The 21,695-nt window shown below is 41.8% G+C and overlaps 1 protein-coding gene and 1 pseudogene across 7 annotated transcripts in view; one reads left to right on the forward strand and one right to left on the reverse strand.

Moving 5' to 3' along the window:
* The first annotated feature begins 2,219 nt into the window (after positions 1 to 2,219).
* DNAJC21 (DnaJ heat shock protein family (Hsp40) member C21) overlaps positions 2,220 to 21,695 on the forward strand; it is a 32,032-nt gene continuing 12,556 nt past the window's right edge. For 3 of the 6 annotated variants that reach the window (XR_014241848.1, XR_014241849.1, XM_082382336.1), the window contains exons 1-8: positions 2,224 to 2,566; positions 10,276 to 10,369; positions 14,351 to 14,474; positions 14,787 to 14,909; positions 15,284 to 15,588; positions 16,818 to 16,969; positions 18,932 to 19,019; positions 21,207 to 21,365. Coding sequence is in view for 2 of the 6 variants with exons in the window: in XM_082382336.1 (XP_082238462.1) it covers positions 2,470 to 2,566; positions 10,276 to 10,369; positions 14,351 to 14,474; positions 14,787 to 14,909; positions 15,284 to 15,588; positions 16,818 to 16,969; positions 18,932 to 19,019; positions 21,207 to 21,365 (1,142 nt within the window). In the remaining 4 variants the exon portion in view is untranslated. Of the gene's footprint in view, positions 2,567 to 2,665; positions 2,683 to 10,275; positions 10,370 to 14,350; positions 14,475 to 14,786; positions 14,910 to 15,283; positions 15,589 to 16,817; positions 16,970 to 18,931; positions 19,020 to 21,206; positions 21,366 to 21,695 lie in introns of those variants that run through there. The other 3 variants (XM_082382337.1, XR_014241847.1, XR_014241850.1) reach the window with 3 other exon arrangements.
* On the reverse strand, positions 10,386 to 14,332 carry LOC309624385 (riboflavin kinase pseudogene; annotated as a pseudogene). Its single transcript has one exon. The product of its transcript is annotated as a riboflavin kinase pseudogene (transcript).

Below are 21,695 nucleotides of genomic sequence, written 5' to 3' on the forward strand. Positions count from 1 at the left end.
GGGTTTTCTTTTGTGTGGTAGTTAACATGAATTTGTAAGGGCTCTTTTATATAGTGAGGTTTTTCTAGGCATCTTTCTTAGTTTGTCACTTGGGTTTTAATTTTGTCTTTATTTTAGATCTGTCTGTAGGCAGAATGGTCAGTTTTTCCATTTCACTTTTTCCTAATTTTCTGCTAAGAAAGGCCTTGAGTGTATAATTAGGCTACTTTATCTTGCAATAGTCTAAGTTAAGCTACTTAACCTTGAAATTTAAGTAATTCAAGTCAGAGGGTCACTTGAAATATTCAATACTTGTATGTGGCTAATGAAAGGCAAATCTGGTTAAGTGCAGGGGAAAAAAGGCCATTATTTAAGCGATAGAATATAGGATGAAAATTAGCTGTATATTTCCCTTTCATAATCATTTATATGGATAACTCATTTGAATGAGAATTCCTCATCTCCCAAGTCCATGTTCATTTAGAAGTCAGTTTGTTTAGTGAAGATCTTTCTTTAGACTGAAATTTATATGCAGTGTAATTGTCTTCAAATTTTGATACAATGTTATAAGTAAAAATAGATCCCTTTTTCCCTCAGGAGGGAAAAAAGAGGTAGCAAAACCAGATGGAGTTGGAGGAAGAAAAAAGTACTTTGTTTTTTCACTTTTTGTCCAACCCCCCCTCCCTTAATTCCATTCTCAGATGGGGAAAGGTCCTGTTTTTCATTGAACTCAAACTTCTCAATCCCTACCTATTACCAATTCACAATCCAAGACCATATAGTATCTTCCTTCTTTGGAAAAGAGGCAAGTATGAATTTTGAGTAGTGAGTTGGTTGGACAGTGTTGTGCCTAGAAACTTGAGGTTTAGAGTTGGTTGGTTTTGATTGTGCAGGGGGTAGGGTATTAGGGAAGAAAGGGACGGCTTCCTAAACTTTGGATACCCAACCCTGTACAATAGATATTTGTTAGCAACAGAGCCAGCCCTTCTCTCTAACTGTACATGGTTGACAAAGACAGCCTACATCTAACATATATGTAAACATTCCACATTATAGTGAAATACTCTGGTGTACTGAGGCATTTTTTTAAAAATTTTTATTTATTTTTGGCTGTGTTGGGTCTTTGTTGCTGCGTGCTGGCTTTCTCTAGTTCCAGTGAGCGGGGGCTACTCTTTGTTGTGGTGCGTGGGCTTCTCATTGCGGTGGCTTCTCGTTGTGGAGCACGGGCTCTGGAGCGCAGGCTCAGTAGTTGTGGCGCACGGGCTTAGTTGCTTCGTGGCATGTGGGATCTTCCCGGATCAGGGCTCGAACCCATGTCCCCTGCATTGGCAGGAGGACTCTTAACCACTGTGCCACCAGGGAAGCCCTATACTGAGGCATCTTAACGACAATTAGGATACTATTTTGACACCTTACCAAATTGCTTGGAACAGTTGTTCAGATCTTACATCCCATAATACAGTGTATTAATTAGATCAACCAAAACCTATTGGTTAAATACTATCTCTTAACTGCATTTTTTTTTTTTTTTTTTTTTTTTTGGGGCGGCCCGCTGGTCTTGTGGGATCTTAGTTCCCCTGACCAGGATGGAACCCGGGCCCTTGGCAGTGAAAGCGCCATGTCCTAACCACTGGACTGTCAGGGAATTCCCTTAACTTCATTCTTAAAGTAAACCAATCTTGGAAATATAGGTTTAGAGGCCAGAAGGTTAGGATTAAAGAGTGATGGATGGGTGGATCAGCACAATTTCGTTCACATTGGTGGTGAAACATTTAGTACTATGTTACTTCAAAACGTGTTGATGCTTCGCTCTTAAATTGTTTCAGTTTAAGTCATTTACTCTTATTTCTCATGCACATTGGTCAGGACAAGCAATATTAGAGATCTCATTAAGTGGTAACCGAAGATAACTGAAAAGAGTTAAAAAACCTGGATTCGATCCAACCGAATCCTGCCACTGATTGGGGAGGCTTGAGCAAACCACTTGCCTGAGTGTCCTCATCTGTAAAAGCGGGGCTCACATTAAAGAACCACAAGATGTTTTCCAGAATCTCATCCCATGAGACTCCTATCTCAGCTCTCAGGTCGGCTGTCAAGTTGGTGTCACTCTGACTGCCCTCTGTGTCCCTCACAATGACACCCACCGTGGCCCCGCTTCCCGTGGCCCCGCCTCCGTTCTCCTAAGGCCCCGCCTCCCTCCTGCGCGGCTATTTCCGGAACAGGGTGCTCCCCCAGCCCATGCGGAGCCGCGGCCTCCGGCAACACCCCCTCCGCGCTCCCGCGTGCCGCAGCCGGCGCCGCCTTTCGCCGCCGCGCGCCGCCGTCGCCCCGTGCCGCCGTCGCTGCCGCCGCGCTCGCTGGCTGGCCCGGTGCGGGCGCCGGGCTCCTGCCACAGGCGAGAACCACCGGCGCCACCACCACCACTTCGGCCCGGGCCCGGGCACCGGCCCCGCCCCGGGCCCCGGCCTGAGCCCCCCGCCCGGCCGGGCGATGAAGTGTCACTACGAGGCGCTGGGGGTGCGGCGCGACGCCAGCGAGGAGGAGCTCAAGAAGGCCTATCGGAAGCTGGCCCTGAAATGGCACCCGGGTAACTACTCCGCAGCCGCCGTGGCCCCTCGCAGAAGCCTCGGCCTTCGCCACCTTTCTCACCCCTCTCCCTAGGGTAACTCCAGGGACCTGGCTGTGTCCGGAGCTGCCCGCTCGGTAACTCCGCTCGCCCTGGAAATCGGGCCGGCGCCCAACCCGGCGCCCGGCTAGGTGGCCCCTGCGCAGTCCTGGCGATGAGCGTCCTCGGCTCCCCGGTGGACGCAGCCCTCCACCCCAGGCTTCACTGGAGCCCCGAGCACCTCGTCCCTTCCTAGACGCCCCCCGCCCCGGTTCCCGCGTGGCCACTGGATGGGGAAAGATTAACATCCTAGAGACTTCCCTGCTCCTCCCACTCCTTCGCAGACGGCCCCGAGCGGGGAGGAGTCGCGAGCTCTTAACCCAGTCCTGCCTCGGGCTTGTCCCTCGCTGGAGTACCCTGCAGCTCGGCTTCCCCGGGCTTCTCCTCGGGGAAGAAATATTAAAGTTGCTCTTAACTTCATCAAGGAATCCCAGCTACTTAAGACAAAGGAGCTCGTGACATGTCTTTTTAAATAGCTATGATTTTTTCCCCTCTTTTGGTAGGCTGAGTGACCCTGTACTTGACTTCGGATGTTCTGCAGATTAAGAATTTTGAGTGTCTTCCCGAGTGAAATTCATGTGTTTACTTAGAAGTATGCTTCCTTTGGATGTTGTATTGGGTTGTGTAGTCCAGGCCTTTGTGACCGTCGTGAAGTAATTTGATCTTCTAGACCGGGGAACTAAGACAGTATTTGAATCTCAGCTTTTTGAGGTTTATAAGAGGCTTTCGTATTAGTATTAGTCAGTAAGCATGTTTCTAGAGTCTCTGAAATGCTAAGATGGAGACCTCAGAGTCTTGTTTGGAAAACATGCCTTACACACACGAAAAGTTAAATACAAATGCAAACAGAATAGCATAGCATATATAATAATTGGTAGTTGTGTTGATGGAACAACTAATAACTGCCCCAGGGATTCAGAGCAGGGAGTTTTCACTATGTACTGAGAGGCAGTGAAGCTCCCCCTTGGCAGAGGAGTCTAGCCGTTAGCTGGATCCTGGAGGAATGGGATTGAGAGAAGTGAATATAACAATATGGGAAAGAGCACCGTGTGGCCCAAAGATGGCCTAGGGCACAGTTCGACCGAAGGCAGTGTTTATCGGAAGTCTGAAAATATGGGTCGAGAGAAGAGCTGAAGGGAGGGCTTGGGACCCAAAGTCAGAAGGTAATGGTTATAGTTGATGGAACAGGAAATAAAGGTATGGGTTTGTTGCTTAAAGTTGTAATGATGACCAACAGAGGAACTAAAAAATATCTGATGTATATTGGAAGGGAAGAGGTAAATGAGCTAAATGTTCATTAAGAAGTCACTAGGTATATCCAAAATTAATAGGTCCAAAATTAGTGTAGAGGCATATTCTTAGAGTAATAGGGGTTACCGTTAGAAATCGAGTTAAGAATTTGTTGACTCTGGGTGGGAAAGAGTGGGAAAGAGGATTAATGCTTGTCACCAAGTGCATATATAATTTTGATGACAGTATTAAAACGTTTTTGAGTAGTAGTTTGAGATTAGATTGTAAAGAGCTCTGAATGTTAGGCAAAGGACTGTGAAATTTGTTTATCCAATAGTGGAGAGTTGAGGCTGGTTTTATTAAGATGTCTTGGGAAGGTGCTATGAAGGCAGGTTAGTACTATGAGGAGGGGTGGAGACAGAAGTCAGGTAGAGTCCGTCCGCCTTGGGCACCGATGGGCCAAAACTAGGCTTGGGGTCAGTGGGAGGGGTAAGGCCTGGGATGAAGAGAAGTTGCAAGAGAAAAGTTACCAGATTTGGTGACTAGTTGGAAATCAGTGCAAAGAAGAAGGCAAATGTTACTAAAATATCAGTTAACTACTTTGAAACCAAATGTGTTAGGAACTAAATGTGAATAGCTTCTTTGAATGTCATCAGAATTCGTAACATCCTAAATATCTTGGTTTGAAAATGCCTGTACATATAAGAGATAAATACTGTCCCAGGAGACACATGATTTTGATATGCTTTGCTTTGCTGGCTCATTAATTTGTTCAGTCTGACACTCAGCAAATGTTTAATTTCATTCTGTGTGTAAGGTACTGTGTTAGATGTTAGGTGACATATAGGCTGTGCTTCAAAGACTAATATGTACCTCATATAGAAAGGCTGCCCATTTTCATTGTTAAAAAAGGAAGAGATTACCTTTATTTCTGTTATTGGGGAACTGAGAATAATTTCCAGTAGGGTCAGTAGCACTGCGTAGTAAGGTCACTCCTTGTGAAAGCCAGGCTTTCAGTAATTCATCTGATGACTGTTCCCTGAACACCTTACTGTGGAACGAGACAGGAGTGGTCCCTGCCCTGCTGGCCCTGCTGTCTTCTGGGAGACACAGAGGAAAGCAGTCACTTTTCATCCGGTGAGATAAGGGCAGTATGAGGGCAAATACAAGGTGCTTATGAGCACATGTACCAATCTGGACTGGGTTTTCTAGTGGGTGGAATAGATGTGCATCCCTGAAGAAGTGACATCTAGGTCGAGACCTAAAGCGGGAACACAGGGAATACGGGAGGTGGAAGGCAAGAGAGGGCACGGCAGAGTCTAGGAAGGGGAAGAGGTGAGCCTGCCCAGGTGAGCAGGGGCCGGGTCTTGAAGGTTGTGGTAACCTGCATTAGGCAGATTGGGTTTTAACCTAAGGGCGTTGGGAAGCATTGAAGGGTTGGAAGCAGGGGAAATGATAGGTTTGTATTTTTCTAGTATCTCTATGGCTGTAGTGGGGAGAACGGATTGGAGCGGGCAAGGCTGGAGGTAGGGAGACCAGTAGGTCCAGGGACACTGACATGACTAGGATGACGATAGGACCTGGGGGTGGAGACTGAGTCACGTGCTGAAATCCTCAGCGAGTAGGGGGAGCAGTTGGGAGGCGAGTGAACAGTGAGAAGGACGGGAAGACGGAGAGATGGCCAGATGGTCTGAATCTCGACGGAGTGCTGGTTTGTCCTCAGGGGTGAATAGAGAATCAGTGACCAGGAGGGCGTCAGCTTTACCACCAGACCTGCTGTATGACAGCTGTGCTGGAGCCCGAGAGGCCTGTAGGGAAGTGGTGTTCTCAGGGAACCTGGCTTCAGTCAAGGCAGGACTTAAAAGGCACAGTCCATGAAATGTTCTAGAAGGTAGTGTAAAAAACGTTTGGGACAAAGTGGAAGACGGTGTGAATGGATCAAGAGAAAAGCACAGAGGATAGTATGAGAATGCCTTTTAAACTTTAATGACTGATATGCAAGACCTGTGGCTTTGCATTTGGCTAATAATCAAGGTGGACTTTCCATTTTTTATGATTGCTTGTTAACTACAGTCATGTTCAACCCCCTGTTCAGCCAGTTACAAGTATATTTAAGTGAAATAAAAAGCCATATGACAGATTGAAAAAACTTGTTAAAAAAGAAGCTCCAGTAAGTGATTAGATCTTACTTTCAGATGGTACATTGTTGGGTTTTTTATGTTTAAAAGCTTTAGCTCTTACCAGACTTCTTTGAGGGAGGAAAGAAGGGAGTGGGAAGAAACAGGACAACAAAGTACAGTACAGATTAAAAGGTGAAGAAGAACCACCCACTTACCACCCCAAACAGTCACCTTTTTTGTCTCATGTCAGGAGATTTAGTTGCTGGCTTTTTCTGCCTTTCTGCTTTAATTTTTTTTTTTTTAATTTAACATCTTTATTGGAGTATAATTGCTTTACAATGTTGTGTTAGTTTCTGCCGCATAACAAAGTGAATCAGCTATATGTATACATATATCCCCATATCTCTTCCCTCTTGCGTCTCCCTCCCACCCTCCCTATCCCATCCCTCTAGGTGGTCACAAAGCACCGAGCTGGTCTCCCTGTGCTATGCAGCTGCTTCCCACTAGCTAGCTATTTGAACTATGCTTTTTTGTTTATCTGACCAAAATGTTATTAATGATTTGATGAAGACATAGAAGTCATGAGCTGGACTATCACCGTGGAGACGTATCAGGATTGTGTTCAGCTGCACGTGACAGGAAACTGGCAATTGTGGTCAAAACAAAGAGTCATTTTATTTTCTTCATGTAGCAAGAAATCCAGAGGTGGCCCATCTTGGTAGCTCCAGCTGCTTGATGAAGCCATCGAAGACCTGCTCCATCATCCTGACCATAAGACTTGAGTCCTTGCATCAAGTGTAAGCAGTTAAGCCTCAGAGAAGTTCATTACTCTCATGTGGAGGCGCAGAGAGAGGCAGGTGGGCCCCAGTGCAGCAGGTCTCCTCCGTGAGGTCCTTGGCCTCTGCTCAGCAGCTGTCAGATGAGGCCTCACTCAGCGTCTGAAACGGCAGCAGGGGATCCCAGGCAGCGGTGTGGAGGAGGAAAGGATAAAGCAGGGACAGAGTGTGTGCTGGTTGCCTCTCAAGGAAGTCTTAAAAGCCACCACAGAATACTTTTATAGATTTTATTGACCGGAGCTTAGTCACATGGTCATGCCAAGCTTCAAGGGAGACTGGAAACGGAGTCTTTCTTTGGAGGATCAGGTGCCCCCATAAAATCAGGATTCAGTTGTTACCGGAAGAAGGGGATGAACTAGCAGTCTCTGCCTCAGTCCTCATAATCTGCCTGCAGGCAGTGTACCCGGGCTTTGGGCAGGACACGGGGGATGAGTTAAGGGCATAAGGTGAGTGCCACCCAGGCCCATCCCTTTCATCAGGAGAAACAGTCTTCTCCTAGAAGCTTCACTTAGTAGATCTGTGTTTGTATCTGATTGGCTAAAGCTGGGTCACCCGACAACCCCAACTTCAAGAAAGTCTGGGGAGGTGAATTTTTTAAGTGTGTGTATTACCACTGTGATCAAAATCAGGTTTTGTTAGGAGGAAGAGGAGAATGGATATCGAGTAGGCAACTAGTAGTATTTGCCACAGAGTAGTAATAAAAATCTAAAATAATTAAATCTAAAATTATCAAAACAGGATACTGGGTGTCCTGTGTTTAGAATCCAATTGCAGCAGGGCCACAACAAGATGGAATTTGATAGTATGCATTGGAAATAATGGAAAACCTAGCCACAGTGGCTTAGTAGGTTAAGAATTTATTTTTCTCACCACAGGGAGGCTTGGAGGTAGGTGCCTGCTGGCATTGTTTCAGTGGCTAAGTAATGTCACTGTGAATCTCTTGACTTTTCCTTCATGGTCTCAAGATGGCTGCTGCAGCTCCAGCTCTCATGTCCATGTACAAGACAAAAAGAGGAAGGAAAGAAAATACACTAATAGACTTCTGCTTTCATCTCACTGGTCAGAACTGTGTCACGACCCTTCCTAGCAGCAAGGGAGGCTGGATAAGCTAAAATACTTGCTTATTTTTTAGCTTATCCAGCCTCCACAGTAAAGGCTGCAAGAGAGAAAGGAGGGAGAGGTGTTGGATGATCTAACCTTTAGTATCTGCCACAGAATGGATTGAGTACTATATCTGAGTTAAAAAAATATTTGTTATACAGTTATATTGGCTTGTCAGGAATTTTTTTAAAATTATTTATTTATTTATTTAGTTGCTTCGGGTCTCAGCTGTGGCAGGAAACTCTTAGCTACGGCACGCATGTGGGATCTAGGTCCCTGACCGGGGATTGAACCACGGCTTCCTGCATTGGGAGTGTGGACTCTTAACCACTGTGCCACCAAGGAAGTGCCTCTTGTCAGTAATTAATATGAAAAATACTTGAAACTTTGTCACCTATAAATTCAATATGACTTACTGTGATATTGTTGCTAAAAGCTAATATAATTAGCTATAGTGATTAGAAGTAGAATGTTAAGGAATTAATGAATGGCTCCTTGATGATCACTGTCTTTGACTGCATTTGAAGTAGAGGGTATTATAGTGTGCATAAGAAATGGGAGATTTAGTCCAGAGAAGAGGTAGACTAGGAGATGACCCATGGGCTGCTCTGTGGAAGGGGAGTCAGACCTGCGTGGTATTATACAGCTAGGCTCCTGTGGTGGAGTTTTTTTTGTTTCTGTTTCTTACTTTATTTTTTAATTCCGAGGGAGCATGATTCTGTATCTAAAGCTTTTTGTGTTAAAGCATCTTAGTAAAGAGATCTGTGGCAAATTGCTGCACTTGAGAAGGTGTTGTCCGTGTCAGTTGTTGAGCAGAAGCCCGCTTGAAGGACTGGGGGCTGTGTAATGGTATCTGAAAAGAGGAGGTAGGATACCCTTGAGGGCCTTGTTTTAAGACTGCTTCTGTCATATTTTTTTTCTTAGAGGCAAATATTGAGTTGTAGCTTAAAGAACATTGATGTACTCCATAGTAGGTTCAAAATATTTTGCTTTCTGAGTGTATTAGTTATCTATTGCTGTGTAAAAATTACCGAAAACTTAGGGCTTAAAACAACAAACAGCAAATATTTTCTTTTTTTTTAGCAAATATTTTCATAATACGGACTCACACAGTTTCTGGGGATCAGAATCAGAATGGTGTAGCTGGGTGGCTTGGCTCAAGGTTTCTCACCAGGTTGAATCACCACTGTCTGGGAAAACCCACTTTCAAGCTCACCCCCATAGTAATGGCGGGCCTCAGTTCCTTGTTGGCTGTGGGCCGGAGGCCTTCATTCTTCACCACGTGGGCTTCTCATGGACCACTGGAGTGTCATGCTGTGGCAGCTGGCTACTCCCAGTGATCCAAGAGAGAGCGAGCGCCCAAGATGCAAACTACAGTCTTTCATGATCTAATCTTGGAAGTAATGTCCTGTACCGTCACCACTCCTGCCACCTGCTTTCGGTCACAGAGACCAACCCCGGTGCCATGGGAGGGGACCACACAGGGTGTGAATGCCAGGAGGTGGGGGTCCTTGGGGGCCATCTTGGAAGCTGGCTACCACCCTGAGGCAAAGATGCTTTCTGAATTCCACGGTTAAGGAAGTATAACTAAGGGAAAAGTAATTAGTTAGTACATAGTTTTTAAACTTTATGAGATTTATTTTGGTATATGCTGATAAGAAAGAAAACCTTAAGGACGGTGGTAAAGATGGATTAAACATAATCTAGCACTGAATAGTAACAGCCTTTCTATAAATGATTGATTTATATATTTTACTCCTTCTAAAAATAAAATGTGTACTACTCAGCATTTTCTATTTGTGGATATCCAGGTTGAGTGCTCAGTAATGCACTGAGATTTAGAGAAAAGCATGAAATTTCTACTCAAGTTGACACTTATAACAGATCCTGATTATCAGCTGTCATCCATTTTCTCTGTTTTTCCTTAGTTGTTTGTACACTCATCTATTTATGGCATTTCTGATGGAAGAGGTCCCGTTTAGAGTCTGTCCTTTACTTTTTAAAATTTTTTTAAAATTTTTATTTATTTATGGCTGTGTTGGGTCTTCGTTTTCACGCGAGGGCTTTCTCCAGCTATGGCAAGCGGGGGGCCACTCTTCATCGTGGTGCGTGGGCCTCTCAGTATCGCGGCCTCTCTTGTTGCAGAGCACAGGCTCCAGACGCGCAGGCTCAGTAACTGTGGCTCACGGGCCCAGTTGCTCCGCGGCACGCGGGATCCTCCCAGACCAGGGCTCGAACCCGTGTCCCCTGCATTAGCAGACAGATTCTCAACCACTGTGCCACCAGGGAAGCCCCTGTCCTTTACTTTTTTGATGACTGAATTTCTGTGTCTTTATTTTAACAGATAAAAATCTGGATAATGCCGCAGAAGCAGCTGAGCAATTTAAACTAATCCAAGCAGCGTATGACGTGTTGAGCGACCCTCAGGAAAGAGCATGGTGAGCGTCACGCTGTCCTTCCTTGTGGATCTTGTTGGGAAGAATGGTCAACAGAGGGTTTTTAAAACATTTAATATGTTAAATGGTTTGGGGTGTGTTCTGAAGCACCAGTCACATATTCATTATATAAAATGCAGTGTGTTGGTAGGAAGGAACCTTTGAGATGATTACTCCAACTCTGATATTATAGACGATGAAACACAAAGCTTGGCAATCGTAGATAGTTTTAATTTTGATACTTATGAAGTGCCTTCTCTTTGAATAAGGTCTTTTTGATGTCTGACAAATTTACTGATGTCAGAAAAGGAAGAATGTTGACTTTTCCTTAAAAAACAGATACAGTGTTTTCATCAAGAATTGTAATATTTTCCCAAGAACTACTTTCTATAAGAAATTGAGTTAAGCTTCTACATCTATGACAGATTCTTTAACTCAGGATGACCTGATCATTTAATGCCATTTCCAAACAAAAATTTCTGCGTTTGAAGTTCTGGGTTTCCAGATTCTCAGTGAACTTTTTGCTACAAAGTCCTGACATAACTGTGCAAGATCCCACAGAGCAGGTGGGTGTTCAGTTCACCCGTGCAAGTCTTCTGTGTGGTAGCATACAAGCACGGCCAGCTGTCAAGAGAGAAAGGCTGTAAAGAAAATTCTTTTTTTTTTTTCACTTGGTCAAGATTTATTTCAAGGCCTGAAAACACTGACTAATCGAAAATGGCCCTACTGCAATTTCTTATAATATATAAATAATATAAAACTTTAAAAAATGTAGACACTATTAACTAACTCCTAAACCACACACTATAGGCTTTTCAAAAGCAATAGTTATTTAACAAAATGTAAGGTGACAATATCAAAGAATTTTCACACTTAATGAGGACACAATCTGTCGCAAGCTACTCACACAAACACAAATCTTTTTTACACTTTCCATGTTTGTTTTTAACTTTGTTTCATAGAACCACTGATAATTGAGGCTTCTTTCAAGTATAGGATTTCTAACATTAAATTACATTTTCAAAGTATTTCTATAAAGAAGAAATGAAAAAGACACATACTACATTGTTTGCCATAAATTCATACACCAAAAAGTTAGACAATCCAACTGAATTTATTCCTGCTTCCCCCTTCTCCAACATTAGCTTTAGATGTTCGTCTAAATATTATATAAACAGTTTTGTTAAAATCAGTTCTCTCATTTATGCAGATTAGGGGAAAATGGTTTTATAATGAGTTATCTTTAAAATTATCTTCTAGGCAGCACTCTTTAGCCTTAAATTACATTGTGCACACACAACTACAACAGTTTGATTTGCTCAGGAACATATAATCACATTAAAAACAAATAACTTTGTAGTTCATAGTTTAGTTGGCTCTTAAATAGTTTCCCTGAGAGGGAAACAAGTATTTTGTGTTGTTTAAGAAACTGATATAGATAAATGAAATGCTAGGTGTTCGTTTAAACTTTGAGGAAACCTACAGATGAACTTTTGGGTGTTTTTTCTAAAATGCAAAAGATATGCGCTTAATCACTGTTCATATAGTGAAGGGATGGGATGGCAGATACAGATGCAGATGAAACTCTACATTTTGTAAATGTAGAGTTGGATATTCTAAATGGAAGAGCTGACACTGACAATTGTTTACAGGAAACAAAGGTTAAGAAAAATGTTGAAGAACATCTACTCTTAAAAAGAGAGAAGTGTTTTACAACACAAAAATGAGAAATAGAGATTCGAGAAACACTCATTTTACTGTTTTAAAAGAAAAACAAAAAAATAATAGGGAGAGAGTCCAGACCAATTAGAACTGAGGCAGCTGTAACAAAAATGGAACATAGTACAGTGATTTGAGCCCTTAAAGGAAATGACTAACTAAAATGAAATTTCACAAGTCCTCATGTCTATAACAATATATAAATGCACAAAATATCAAAAATACGAAGTCTGGACTTTTCCCCTTAGGTTTGTAATAAACAGTCAACCCTCTGCTTAATATAGTTCCTTTTATGAGCCTTCTGACTAGCAGAGCATGCTATCCAGGTACATGCATGCTAGAACTTTACCATGAAAATTATAGTTCTCATCTCAAACTAGTGGCTTGCCTGTTACCCGTATTTATATATATTTCATTCCCATTATAGAACACTTAAGGCCTTTCTAGTGGTACATTTTAATCAACATATTACATAAAAAAGAATCTTGATTTTTAAAATGAACCTTTTTAGTACTGTAACGTGATGGGTTTAATTGAACAATGGGAACATAATATGGTAACTACATTGTACTGTTTAATTCACAGCTGTAGGAAAATGTCTGATTTTTAAAATATAACCAAGATGGGACTGTAGAGTTATGAGGAGTAAAATATGAGAAAACAGTGAATGAATAAATAAGATGCTTTTCCATCAGTGACCATTCATTATTTTGCTTTTAGGAACCTGGAAGAAGTTGTCTTCTTTGAGTTTCAAATGTTTTGGTAAATCTAGTCGTTTCTTAGCTTCCTCAGTATCACCTTGAATTGCTGAAATGAGTGACTCTAAAGAATCACAGTTCTTTTCTGGTCTGAGGTAGCGAGAATTTCCCCATAGAAGTCCTCTTTGAAAGTATGCATGATATGAGCTTCCATGGATGTTTTCGTATTCTTGTAGTATGGGTTCCATCCTATGCTCACCACCATCTTACGGACGTCTCCACTTCCAGCACCGGCCCAACCATGATATATGCCAGTGGATGCATCAGCCGAAAGATTATCTACTACTTGTTCAGGAAAGTTAGCTGTAGGGATGCCCAGGTGCTTGGGGCCGCGACCGAAGCCTCGCACCACCTGGCCGCGGCAGAAGTACGGCAGGTGCCTCATGACGCCGTCCGCTCGGGGTGCGGGCTGCGGTCCAGTCCGCGCGTCCGGCCGAGCCGCCGTCAAGGCGGTACCCGGACCCCCCGGACCAGCCGGGGGACACGGGCGGGAGCTCCGCAGGCTGGCTGGGCGGGCGAGCGCACGGGCATACAACGGGCCGAGCGGCGCGGACCACACGCCTCGGCGATACCCTCACGTCGCTGACCGAACAGAAGGTGCCGGGCGATTCAGAGGCTGCGTCTGGAGGACAATTCTTACTAAATTATCTTTTATATAAAAATCAGAGAATCCTAAATTTTTCTCCTCCTGAGGAATTTGGAAATCTGGCCTTAGAAATGCTTTTGCCTTCCTTTGGAAACTTTGAAATTCTTTCCTGCCTTCCTTTTGCTCTAGCTCTTCTCTAGATCTTAGGTTGTTTTCTTGTCCCGAGGATTCCCTTGTCTTTTTGTTTAAAGGCCCTGCCTATTAACTCTCCTGTCATCTGGAGGCAGTACTGCACAGTGGCGAGGAGCATGGGCCTTCTGGTGCAGGACACGTAGTTTTGAATTCTAGCCCTGCTGCTTATTGGCTTTATGACTGTGGACAATGTTATGTAATATTGCTGAGCTTCAATTTCCTGTTATATCAAACGAGAGTAATAACTAACTTTACAGAGTGAGGGGCAGTTGTATGTGTGTGAAGCTCCTAGATTGTTTACATAAACATTAGAAGAATTTTATTCTGGTCCATGTTGGTAAATTCCCAGATCGCAAATGTATAATTAGTCTGTGGACCAGATGATGTCCACTACTGTCTTATTTAGTAAGGTCTCTTTCGTGTGAAAGTGCAGCTACCTTTCTGGGAGAGTCATGGACATTCCCTGGCTCATTAAATTCCCCTCTTCGTATTGGCTAGTACCGTATACTGCCTGTAATGTACTGGGAGTTGCAGTCATAGTTTTAATCAGCAGTTCTGTGAAAGATTATTAAGTCTTTGCCTGTTGATATTTTTCTTCAGATTTTTTGGTTGTGAGTTGACCACGTTAAAATGTACAATAATTATATTTTGACTGTTTCAGAGTAAGGAATCCTTTTGAATTCTTGTTTATTCAGCCTTCACTGATGTCGCTAATTTTTTTTTGTTTAGGTATGATAATCATAGAGAGGCTCTGCTTAAAGGTGGGCTTGATGGAGAGTATCAAGATGACAGCTTAGATTTGCTTCACTATTTCACTGTGACCTGTTACTCTGGTTATGGAGATGATGAAAAGGTAAGAAATGAACTCACTGATAATTTCTTATCAAGCACTTAAGTAAGACTCTCAAATGCAAAGAGAATTCTTAAAATTATTCTACAATAGAAGGTGAAAGAATGTTCATTTTGGAAACTGAAAAACAGAGCCTTCATATTTAAACTGTCAGCATATAAAGACCTTCAGTTGAAAACTAAATGTACTTGCAGTGACCGAGCTTGGGTCTGTACTTCTGTAACATTAAAGTTTTTCATGTTGCATTTTAAAATCTTATTCTATAATTAAACTACAAAAGTGTTAAGAATTTGTGTTTCTGTTACTGTTTTTTAGGGCTTTTATACAGTGTATCGTAATGTTTTTGAAATGATTGCCAAGGAAGAACTAGAATCTTCTTTAGAAGAGGATGTTGAGGATTTCCCAACTTTTGGAGACTCCCAGAGTGACTATGATACGGTAGAAGAAAAATTCATTGCCATTTTGTAATTAGCGTTTGTCAGTGTATCTTTTCCGCATTTCTTTATTTAAAAAAAAGGGTTCTAGTTCTCGGTCTTTTACTGTGACTCTCTTCCTCTCTTTTTTTTCCTGATCACCTCCCCTCTTTTCACTGTTTAGTGATCATGGTCCCATTCCATTAATTTCCTCGTCAAATTCATTCTGAAGAGTTACTTTGTAAAGCCTTCAAAGGACTGTCTTCTCTGTTGATTAATAGTAAAGTTGTATATATGAAGAAAGGAGGTTAGATGTTTTGCAGCAGCAATATTTGCTGCCTTACTAAAAAAGAAATCCAAATAAAAATCTAGCATTTTACCTATTTTCTTTGTCACTAGGTAGTCCATCCTTTCTACGCTTATTGGCAGAGCTTCTGCACTCAGAAGAACTTTGCTTGGAAAGAGGAATATGATACACGACAGGCTTCAAACCGCTGGGAGAAACGAGCCATGGAAAAAGAGAACAAAAAGATTCGAGACAAAGCAAGGAAAGAGAAGAATGAGCTTGTCCGTCAGCTGGTAGCTTTCATCCGTAAAAGAGATAGAAGAGTGCAGGCTCATCGAAAACTTGTGGAAGAACAGAACGCAGAGAAGGCGAGGAAAGCCGAAGCAATGAGGCGGCAGCAGAAGCTAAAGCAGGCCAAGTATGTGGTGCTGGCTGGACCCTGTCTATAAGTAGGTGCCGGTCACAGGAAGCATCAGTGGATACCTGACGTGGTGCTTTCATGGGGGGTTTAATCCGCATTCTGCCTTCATCCTTTTCTTTTACATCCTGGCATTGGACGATGTCTTTTCATCAACTGTGAAAAAATGTTTCTTTTGAGTTGGATGTTTTCCTTCAGAGGCCCTTTATACTTGAGATTCTTTTCAGACTCTTGTAACGTTTAATAATAACTAATGTTAATCGAATTCTCATTCTGTACAAGGCCCTGTTGTAAGTGCTTTTCTTGCAACAATTCTGTGAAGTAAGTTCTGGTTTTTATCCTCTTCCTTTTGAGGAAATGAGGCCCAAGATCACGTAGCTAATAAATTGCAGAGGTGGGAATTGGACCCTAGAAGTCAGTCCAGTGCCCTGCTTTTAAGTACCACACAATACTCTACTCTGTCAGTATACTCTTAAATATTTAGTTCATCTCAGTGCCTTTAAAGTTTTGTTGTTTTGAGTCCCTGTAAAGGCATTGTGTCCAGAGCATTATAGCATTCTTTAAAAAACTATTCACTTCTTGAAAGTTCTACCCACCTCATCTTTGAAAAATTAGCACTTTACATGACACTTACGGTTTAAAACCACCTGAAGACTTTTTTTTTAATAAATTTATTTTATTTATTTTTGGCTGCGTTGGGTCTTCGTTGCTGCGCGCGGGCTTTCTCTAGTTGCGGCGAGCGGGGGCTACTCTTCGTTGCAGTGTTTGAGCCTCTCATTGCGGTGGCTTCTCTTGTTGCAGAGCACGGCCTCTAGGCCCGTGGGCTTCAGTAGTTGTGGCTCATGGGCTCTAGAGCGCAGGCTCCGTAATTGTGGCACACGGGCTTAGTTGCTCCGCGGCATGTGGGATCTTCCTGGACCAGGGCTCGAACCCGTGTCCCCTGCATTGGCAGGCAGATTCTTAACCACTGCGCCACCAGGGAAGTCCCCACCTGAAGACTTTTAGTAAGTTGCAAAGAGTTATATGTTTCAAAACCCATTATCTAGTGGAGCAATTAAGATCAACCACATAACAGATAACAGATTTAAGTGACTTTGCCTGCTTCAGCCAAGTACAGGTTTTAAGTTTGTAGGCAATGACAATTTGGGAGGAAGAAGCTCTCCAGGGGATGGGTTTTAAGCCCCCAAAATAAATAAAACCAATGCAGAGACTGTGCTGTGTGTGTCTAGACTGGCAGAGCAGTACCAAGAGCAGAGCTGGATGACGGTGGCCGATTTGGAGAAGGAGCTCAGGGAGATGGAGGCACAGTATGAAAAGGAGTTTGGAGACGGATCAGGTGAAGATGAAGCGGAAGAGCAGGAACTCCAAGACGGACAGGATGGTAACTTCCTCCATTCATTAAGAAACTGTAGGAAGTAAATGCTTTTGTGCTCAGGGGTTGTGCACTCAGGATGCTCACAGGTGTCCGTAAAGGGCTCAGGTGTGAGACAACAGGGAATGGGAGGGCAGATGAAAATCTGGAGAACACCTGGGTTCCAGCCGATTGTTGCCAGTTTCATGTTTGTTTGGTTTGTTTGTTTTTAAAGTGAGGCTGGAAAACTGGATTTTTATGTGCCATCTCCCAATTTTTAAATATGGCAGATAATTGAAATGAAAAATAATTTGGCATGGCCAAGTGAAGGTAGTCGATGGAAGTAGTATAATTGCAGTAATTTCATTAACGAACTCTTTTCTGACTATGTTTTGAACCATTTGGCTGCATAAATACATTGAGAAGTGGGCATATTGTCAGGTGTAACTGGTTATTTTTTAAAAATGCAGTTAAGCAGTGGGTCAAGTTTTAATAGTAACTCTTTCCAGAAAAGCCGATACTGTGCAGGAGTCTATCTGGTGTATATAAATTGTCTCATTTCTGACTTGTAGAGGGGCTTCTCCTGGTGTCCTGAAATGTGTCTTTTCTCTTCCTCTGTCATTAGAGCACAGGCATGTGACTACCTTAAAAGGAGAGGATTGGGCATTGTTGAGAATAGTGATTGATATACCTGACTTTCTCCACTGTCTCTGGCTGTTCCATGAGAAATAAAAGTAAATGATCTAAACATAGTTTACTTAACTTTACCTTACTTACAAATGTTGGTTTTCAGACTAACAGCTCAAATGATAAAATGACAGACTTTTATTTATTCCACATGATTAGGAAATGAAATGTTTTCTTAATTAATTGCAAGTAGTATGTGTGAAAGTGCCTTGAGAGTTATGAAGCACTGTGTAAATGTGAGGTGGCATAATTATGTAGAGTTTTACAGTTTATAAGGTGCTTTCACATATAAGATCTTGCTTGATCCTCACACTATGTCCCTTAAATGTAGGTTTTGCTCATATAGTTGTCTCTTTGTTACTGAGAAGCTCTGGCATATGTCTGAGAACATATGAGTGAGAACATTCTTAGATCCAGATTTTGACTTCAAATCCAGCATTCTTTATTAACTATTTGAATAATCAAACTATTTGAAAGTGTACACATAATTAGAAAGTATCTGATACGAAACATTGGAGGTATTTTGATCATTTATGATTTCAGTGAGAATGTCCTTCAGAATCATATTACCATTACTTATTATTAAAAAAAAATGTAGAATATAGAAGAGATACCTTGGGATCTTTATCGATCCCATAGTAAATCCAAAATGGCAATCAGTTTACTTGTTTATTTCTTATAAAGATAGAATATGGGATTGTGCAAAGACTTTCAACTGAGCTTAGATTTTGTGGTCTATATTGATAATAATTATTCCATTGTAATAAAGCTTCAAGTTTATAAAAGTCTGTAAAGATAATGTTAAACTTTACATGTAATATGCTATTTTATGACCTATCTTTCTAATAATGATGGAATGTCATAAACTAAGCTTATTTAAGCATTGAAGAGTAGATTACAGTTATACATGTGTTCACACCAAATCTTGCTCAAGAGATAAACTAAAACACCTTTGTTGAAAAAACTGCTTTGTGGTAGAACTATGAAAGTGACATTTGATTTTCTGAACTTAGCTCACACCTAGGACTCTGAGAATTTTTTGAATTTTGTTCTAAGTAGGCTTATGAAAAGAACTTGAAAGGTAAAGTGATCTGTTTGGACGCCTTCCCTTATAATTCAGTGCTGCTTTTAAAAGGCCAACTCAAATCCCGGTAACATTGCTTTTTCTTGGTGAGGAAGCAACAAATTTTAGTTTCTGATATGTGTGCAACTCTAGATATTTACTGAAGAGATGTTACTTGTTAACAGGTTTTAGATTTATGTTCTAATCAAACAGGATTCTTACTGTAGGCTTCCCTCTCGTAGGTAAAGATAGTGATGAGGCTGAGGATGCAGAACTTTATGATGGCCTTTACTGCCCAGCATGTGACAAATCTTTCAAGACGGAAAAGGCGTAAGTTTAATATCTTTGAACTCACCTCCTTTTTTGAGGTGAAGTGTAACACTTTGAAAGTCCTAAAAAAAATGCTTGTAGCAGTTGGTCACTAGCCCTCACCTGTCATCTTGGGGGATATCTTCCCAGCAGGGGAGGAAGAAGGATTTGTACCAGCAGTTAAGCCTGTTGTAATGATTCTCATTCATGTGATGTTCCTGTGTAATAGCTGCTTTTTAAACGTGTACGCTATCTCCAGAAAGAAACGTTGCTTGCTTTGGTGAGGAAGGCAGAGTCACACAGGCAAGGGGGCTAAACTGAGGCTAGTCATCTTTCTCCACAGTTGGTGCAAACTCACTTCCAGCTGTCATGCTCCCGTGCAGACCGTTGTCGCCAGCCCGAGAACTTCAGATGTGTCCTGCCTGTAGTATAGTTGCTGAAGTCAAAGGACTTTATCCTAGGGAGCAGTCACGAAGAGAGAAGTATTAAAAAGGATACTATCATAAAGCAGGCGGGGAGGGGCCGGCTAGAATATGGGAAAAAATGAGAGTAGAATTAGCAAGGGGAAAAGAAGCAAAACACGTGCAGTAAAGAAGGAGGAGGCAAAGGATGGAAATGGAGCTTGGGAGTCCTAAGTGTTATCACCGTGTAACCCCAGGGAAGAGCGATAGCGTAGCCAGAGGAATGGCGCAAGGCGGGCAGAAACAAGCAAGGAAACAAAAGCAACGATGAAGGAGGCTTTAAAAATAATTTTTGTATTTGGAAAGGACGTCAAACTTAACGGCAAGTTGCATGAGTAGAATATAGAGCGCCCGATTCACCTCACATTTTGCCCCGTTTGCATGTGCTCGTTCTCTCTCCACACACACGGACAAGGTTTTTTCTGAATAATGTGAGAGTAAGTTACATACATAGTGCTCCTTTACCTCTGAACACTTCAGTATATATTCCTTAAGAATAAGGACATTCTTCTCCATAATCACAGCTGTCAACTTCAGGAAATTTATAATGTTGATGTAGTACTTTTATTCCATTTACTGCCTATATTTCGCTTTTGTCAGTTGATCCCGTATTAATGTCCTATGTAGCATTTTCCCAACTTCATTACAGGATCTAGTCTAGGATCATGTATTGCACTTATTTATTTAGTCTCATTTAATCTGGACCAGTTCCCTTTTCTGTGCCATTGACATTTTGGAGGAAAACTGACCTTTAAAATGTTTTTTAAAAATAGAATATTTCTCATTTGGGTGTGTCCATTTCCTCATGATTAGATTCAGGTTGTGCATTCCTAGCTGGAGTACTGTGTAAACCTGTGTTGCTCTCAGGGTTTCTATCTGGAAGGATGGAAGTCTGTCTGCCCCTCATTGGTGGTGATCATTTTGATCATCCAATCAAGGTGTTGTCTTGTTTTTCCACTGTATAGTTAGTATTTTTTCCCTTGCAGCATGTTTAATATGTGGGGAGACACTTTAAAGCCATGCAAATATCTTTCTCTTCATCAAAATTTCCTTCCTAGATTTAGCACCCACTGATGATTTCAGCTTGTACCAATCTTCACTATAATCGTCTCAGAATGAGGCTTTTCCAGTGCCAGTGCTCTACGTCATAAGTCATCATTTGACCTTCTGCTGTACAAAAGAGCATTTATCTGTCTGTTGTCAGTATGAATTTATGAATTTCTTTTCAGTGTTTTAAAATTCATTGCTGCCCTTCTCATGCTCAAATTTCCCAGTTGTGGTTAGTGAGAATTCCTTCAACGTGGTTCCTGTGTCCTTTTGACATGTCCCAGACATACTTTTGAGCACTTACTTTCTGGCACAAGATGTTCCAATTTCTCTAAGGAACCTCGGTCTTAAGGAGAGAATTTTAGTGGGAATGAAAAGTAGGCAACCCCAACTAGAAAAATCCAGATCTGAACAGGATGAGATAAAGTAGTGACACAAGTCTTCTACTTTTTAGTTTATCTAACTCTCATAGCTTAAGTGTTGTCAGTTCTGTTTTGTGAAGTGTTATTTAGTTGCCCATGGGGGCACTGAACTAGACATTGCTTATGGAGTTTCACACAGAAGGGTAGAGATGTGTCTTAGTTTACATTTAGGGTAGTGGCAGTGAGAAGGAAGACCCCTCTTGAAAAAAGCAAAAGGAGGTAAACTACTCTTGTGAATTAATCCCGTTGCAGTCACTCATACCAGCTTGTTCTTTCAGCATGAGGAATCATGAAAAATCAAAGAAGCATCGGGAAATGGTTGCCTTGTTAAAACAACAGTTGGAGGAGGAGGAAGCAAATTTTTCAGGACCTCAAACTGATGAAAACAGTCTGAATGCCAATTCTGAGGAAGAAATGGAGGATGCACCAAAACAAAAGTACTTCTAAAAATGTCACTACACCTACTGAGCACATTAGAGATTGCATTTAAATGCTGTTTTATCTCAAAGAAGTTATTCTGTTATGCTAATATTTTCTGCATTTCTTCTAGTTAAGAGAACTTTATAGTATTGAAATGGTTAAAGACATGATGTCGGATATAATTTTTATAGACTATATTATGACTCTTAAAAGCGGTTTTATAACTGGGTAATTGATATGCTAATTACTATCAGTTGAACCACTGTTACATTTTTCTAAAATGATAATGTGGATATTTTTCTTTTAATGCTTTATGATATTAAATATGTTTTAATATTTTATTTCTA

This window comes from Balaenoptera borealis (assembly GCF_965194805.1).
Source record: "Balaenoptera borealis genome assembly, chromosome: 2".
Taxonomy (NCBI): Eukaryota; Metazoa; Chordata; class Mammalia; order Artiodactyla; family Balaenopteridae; genus Balaenoptera; species Balaenoptera borealis.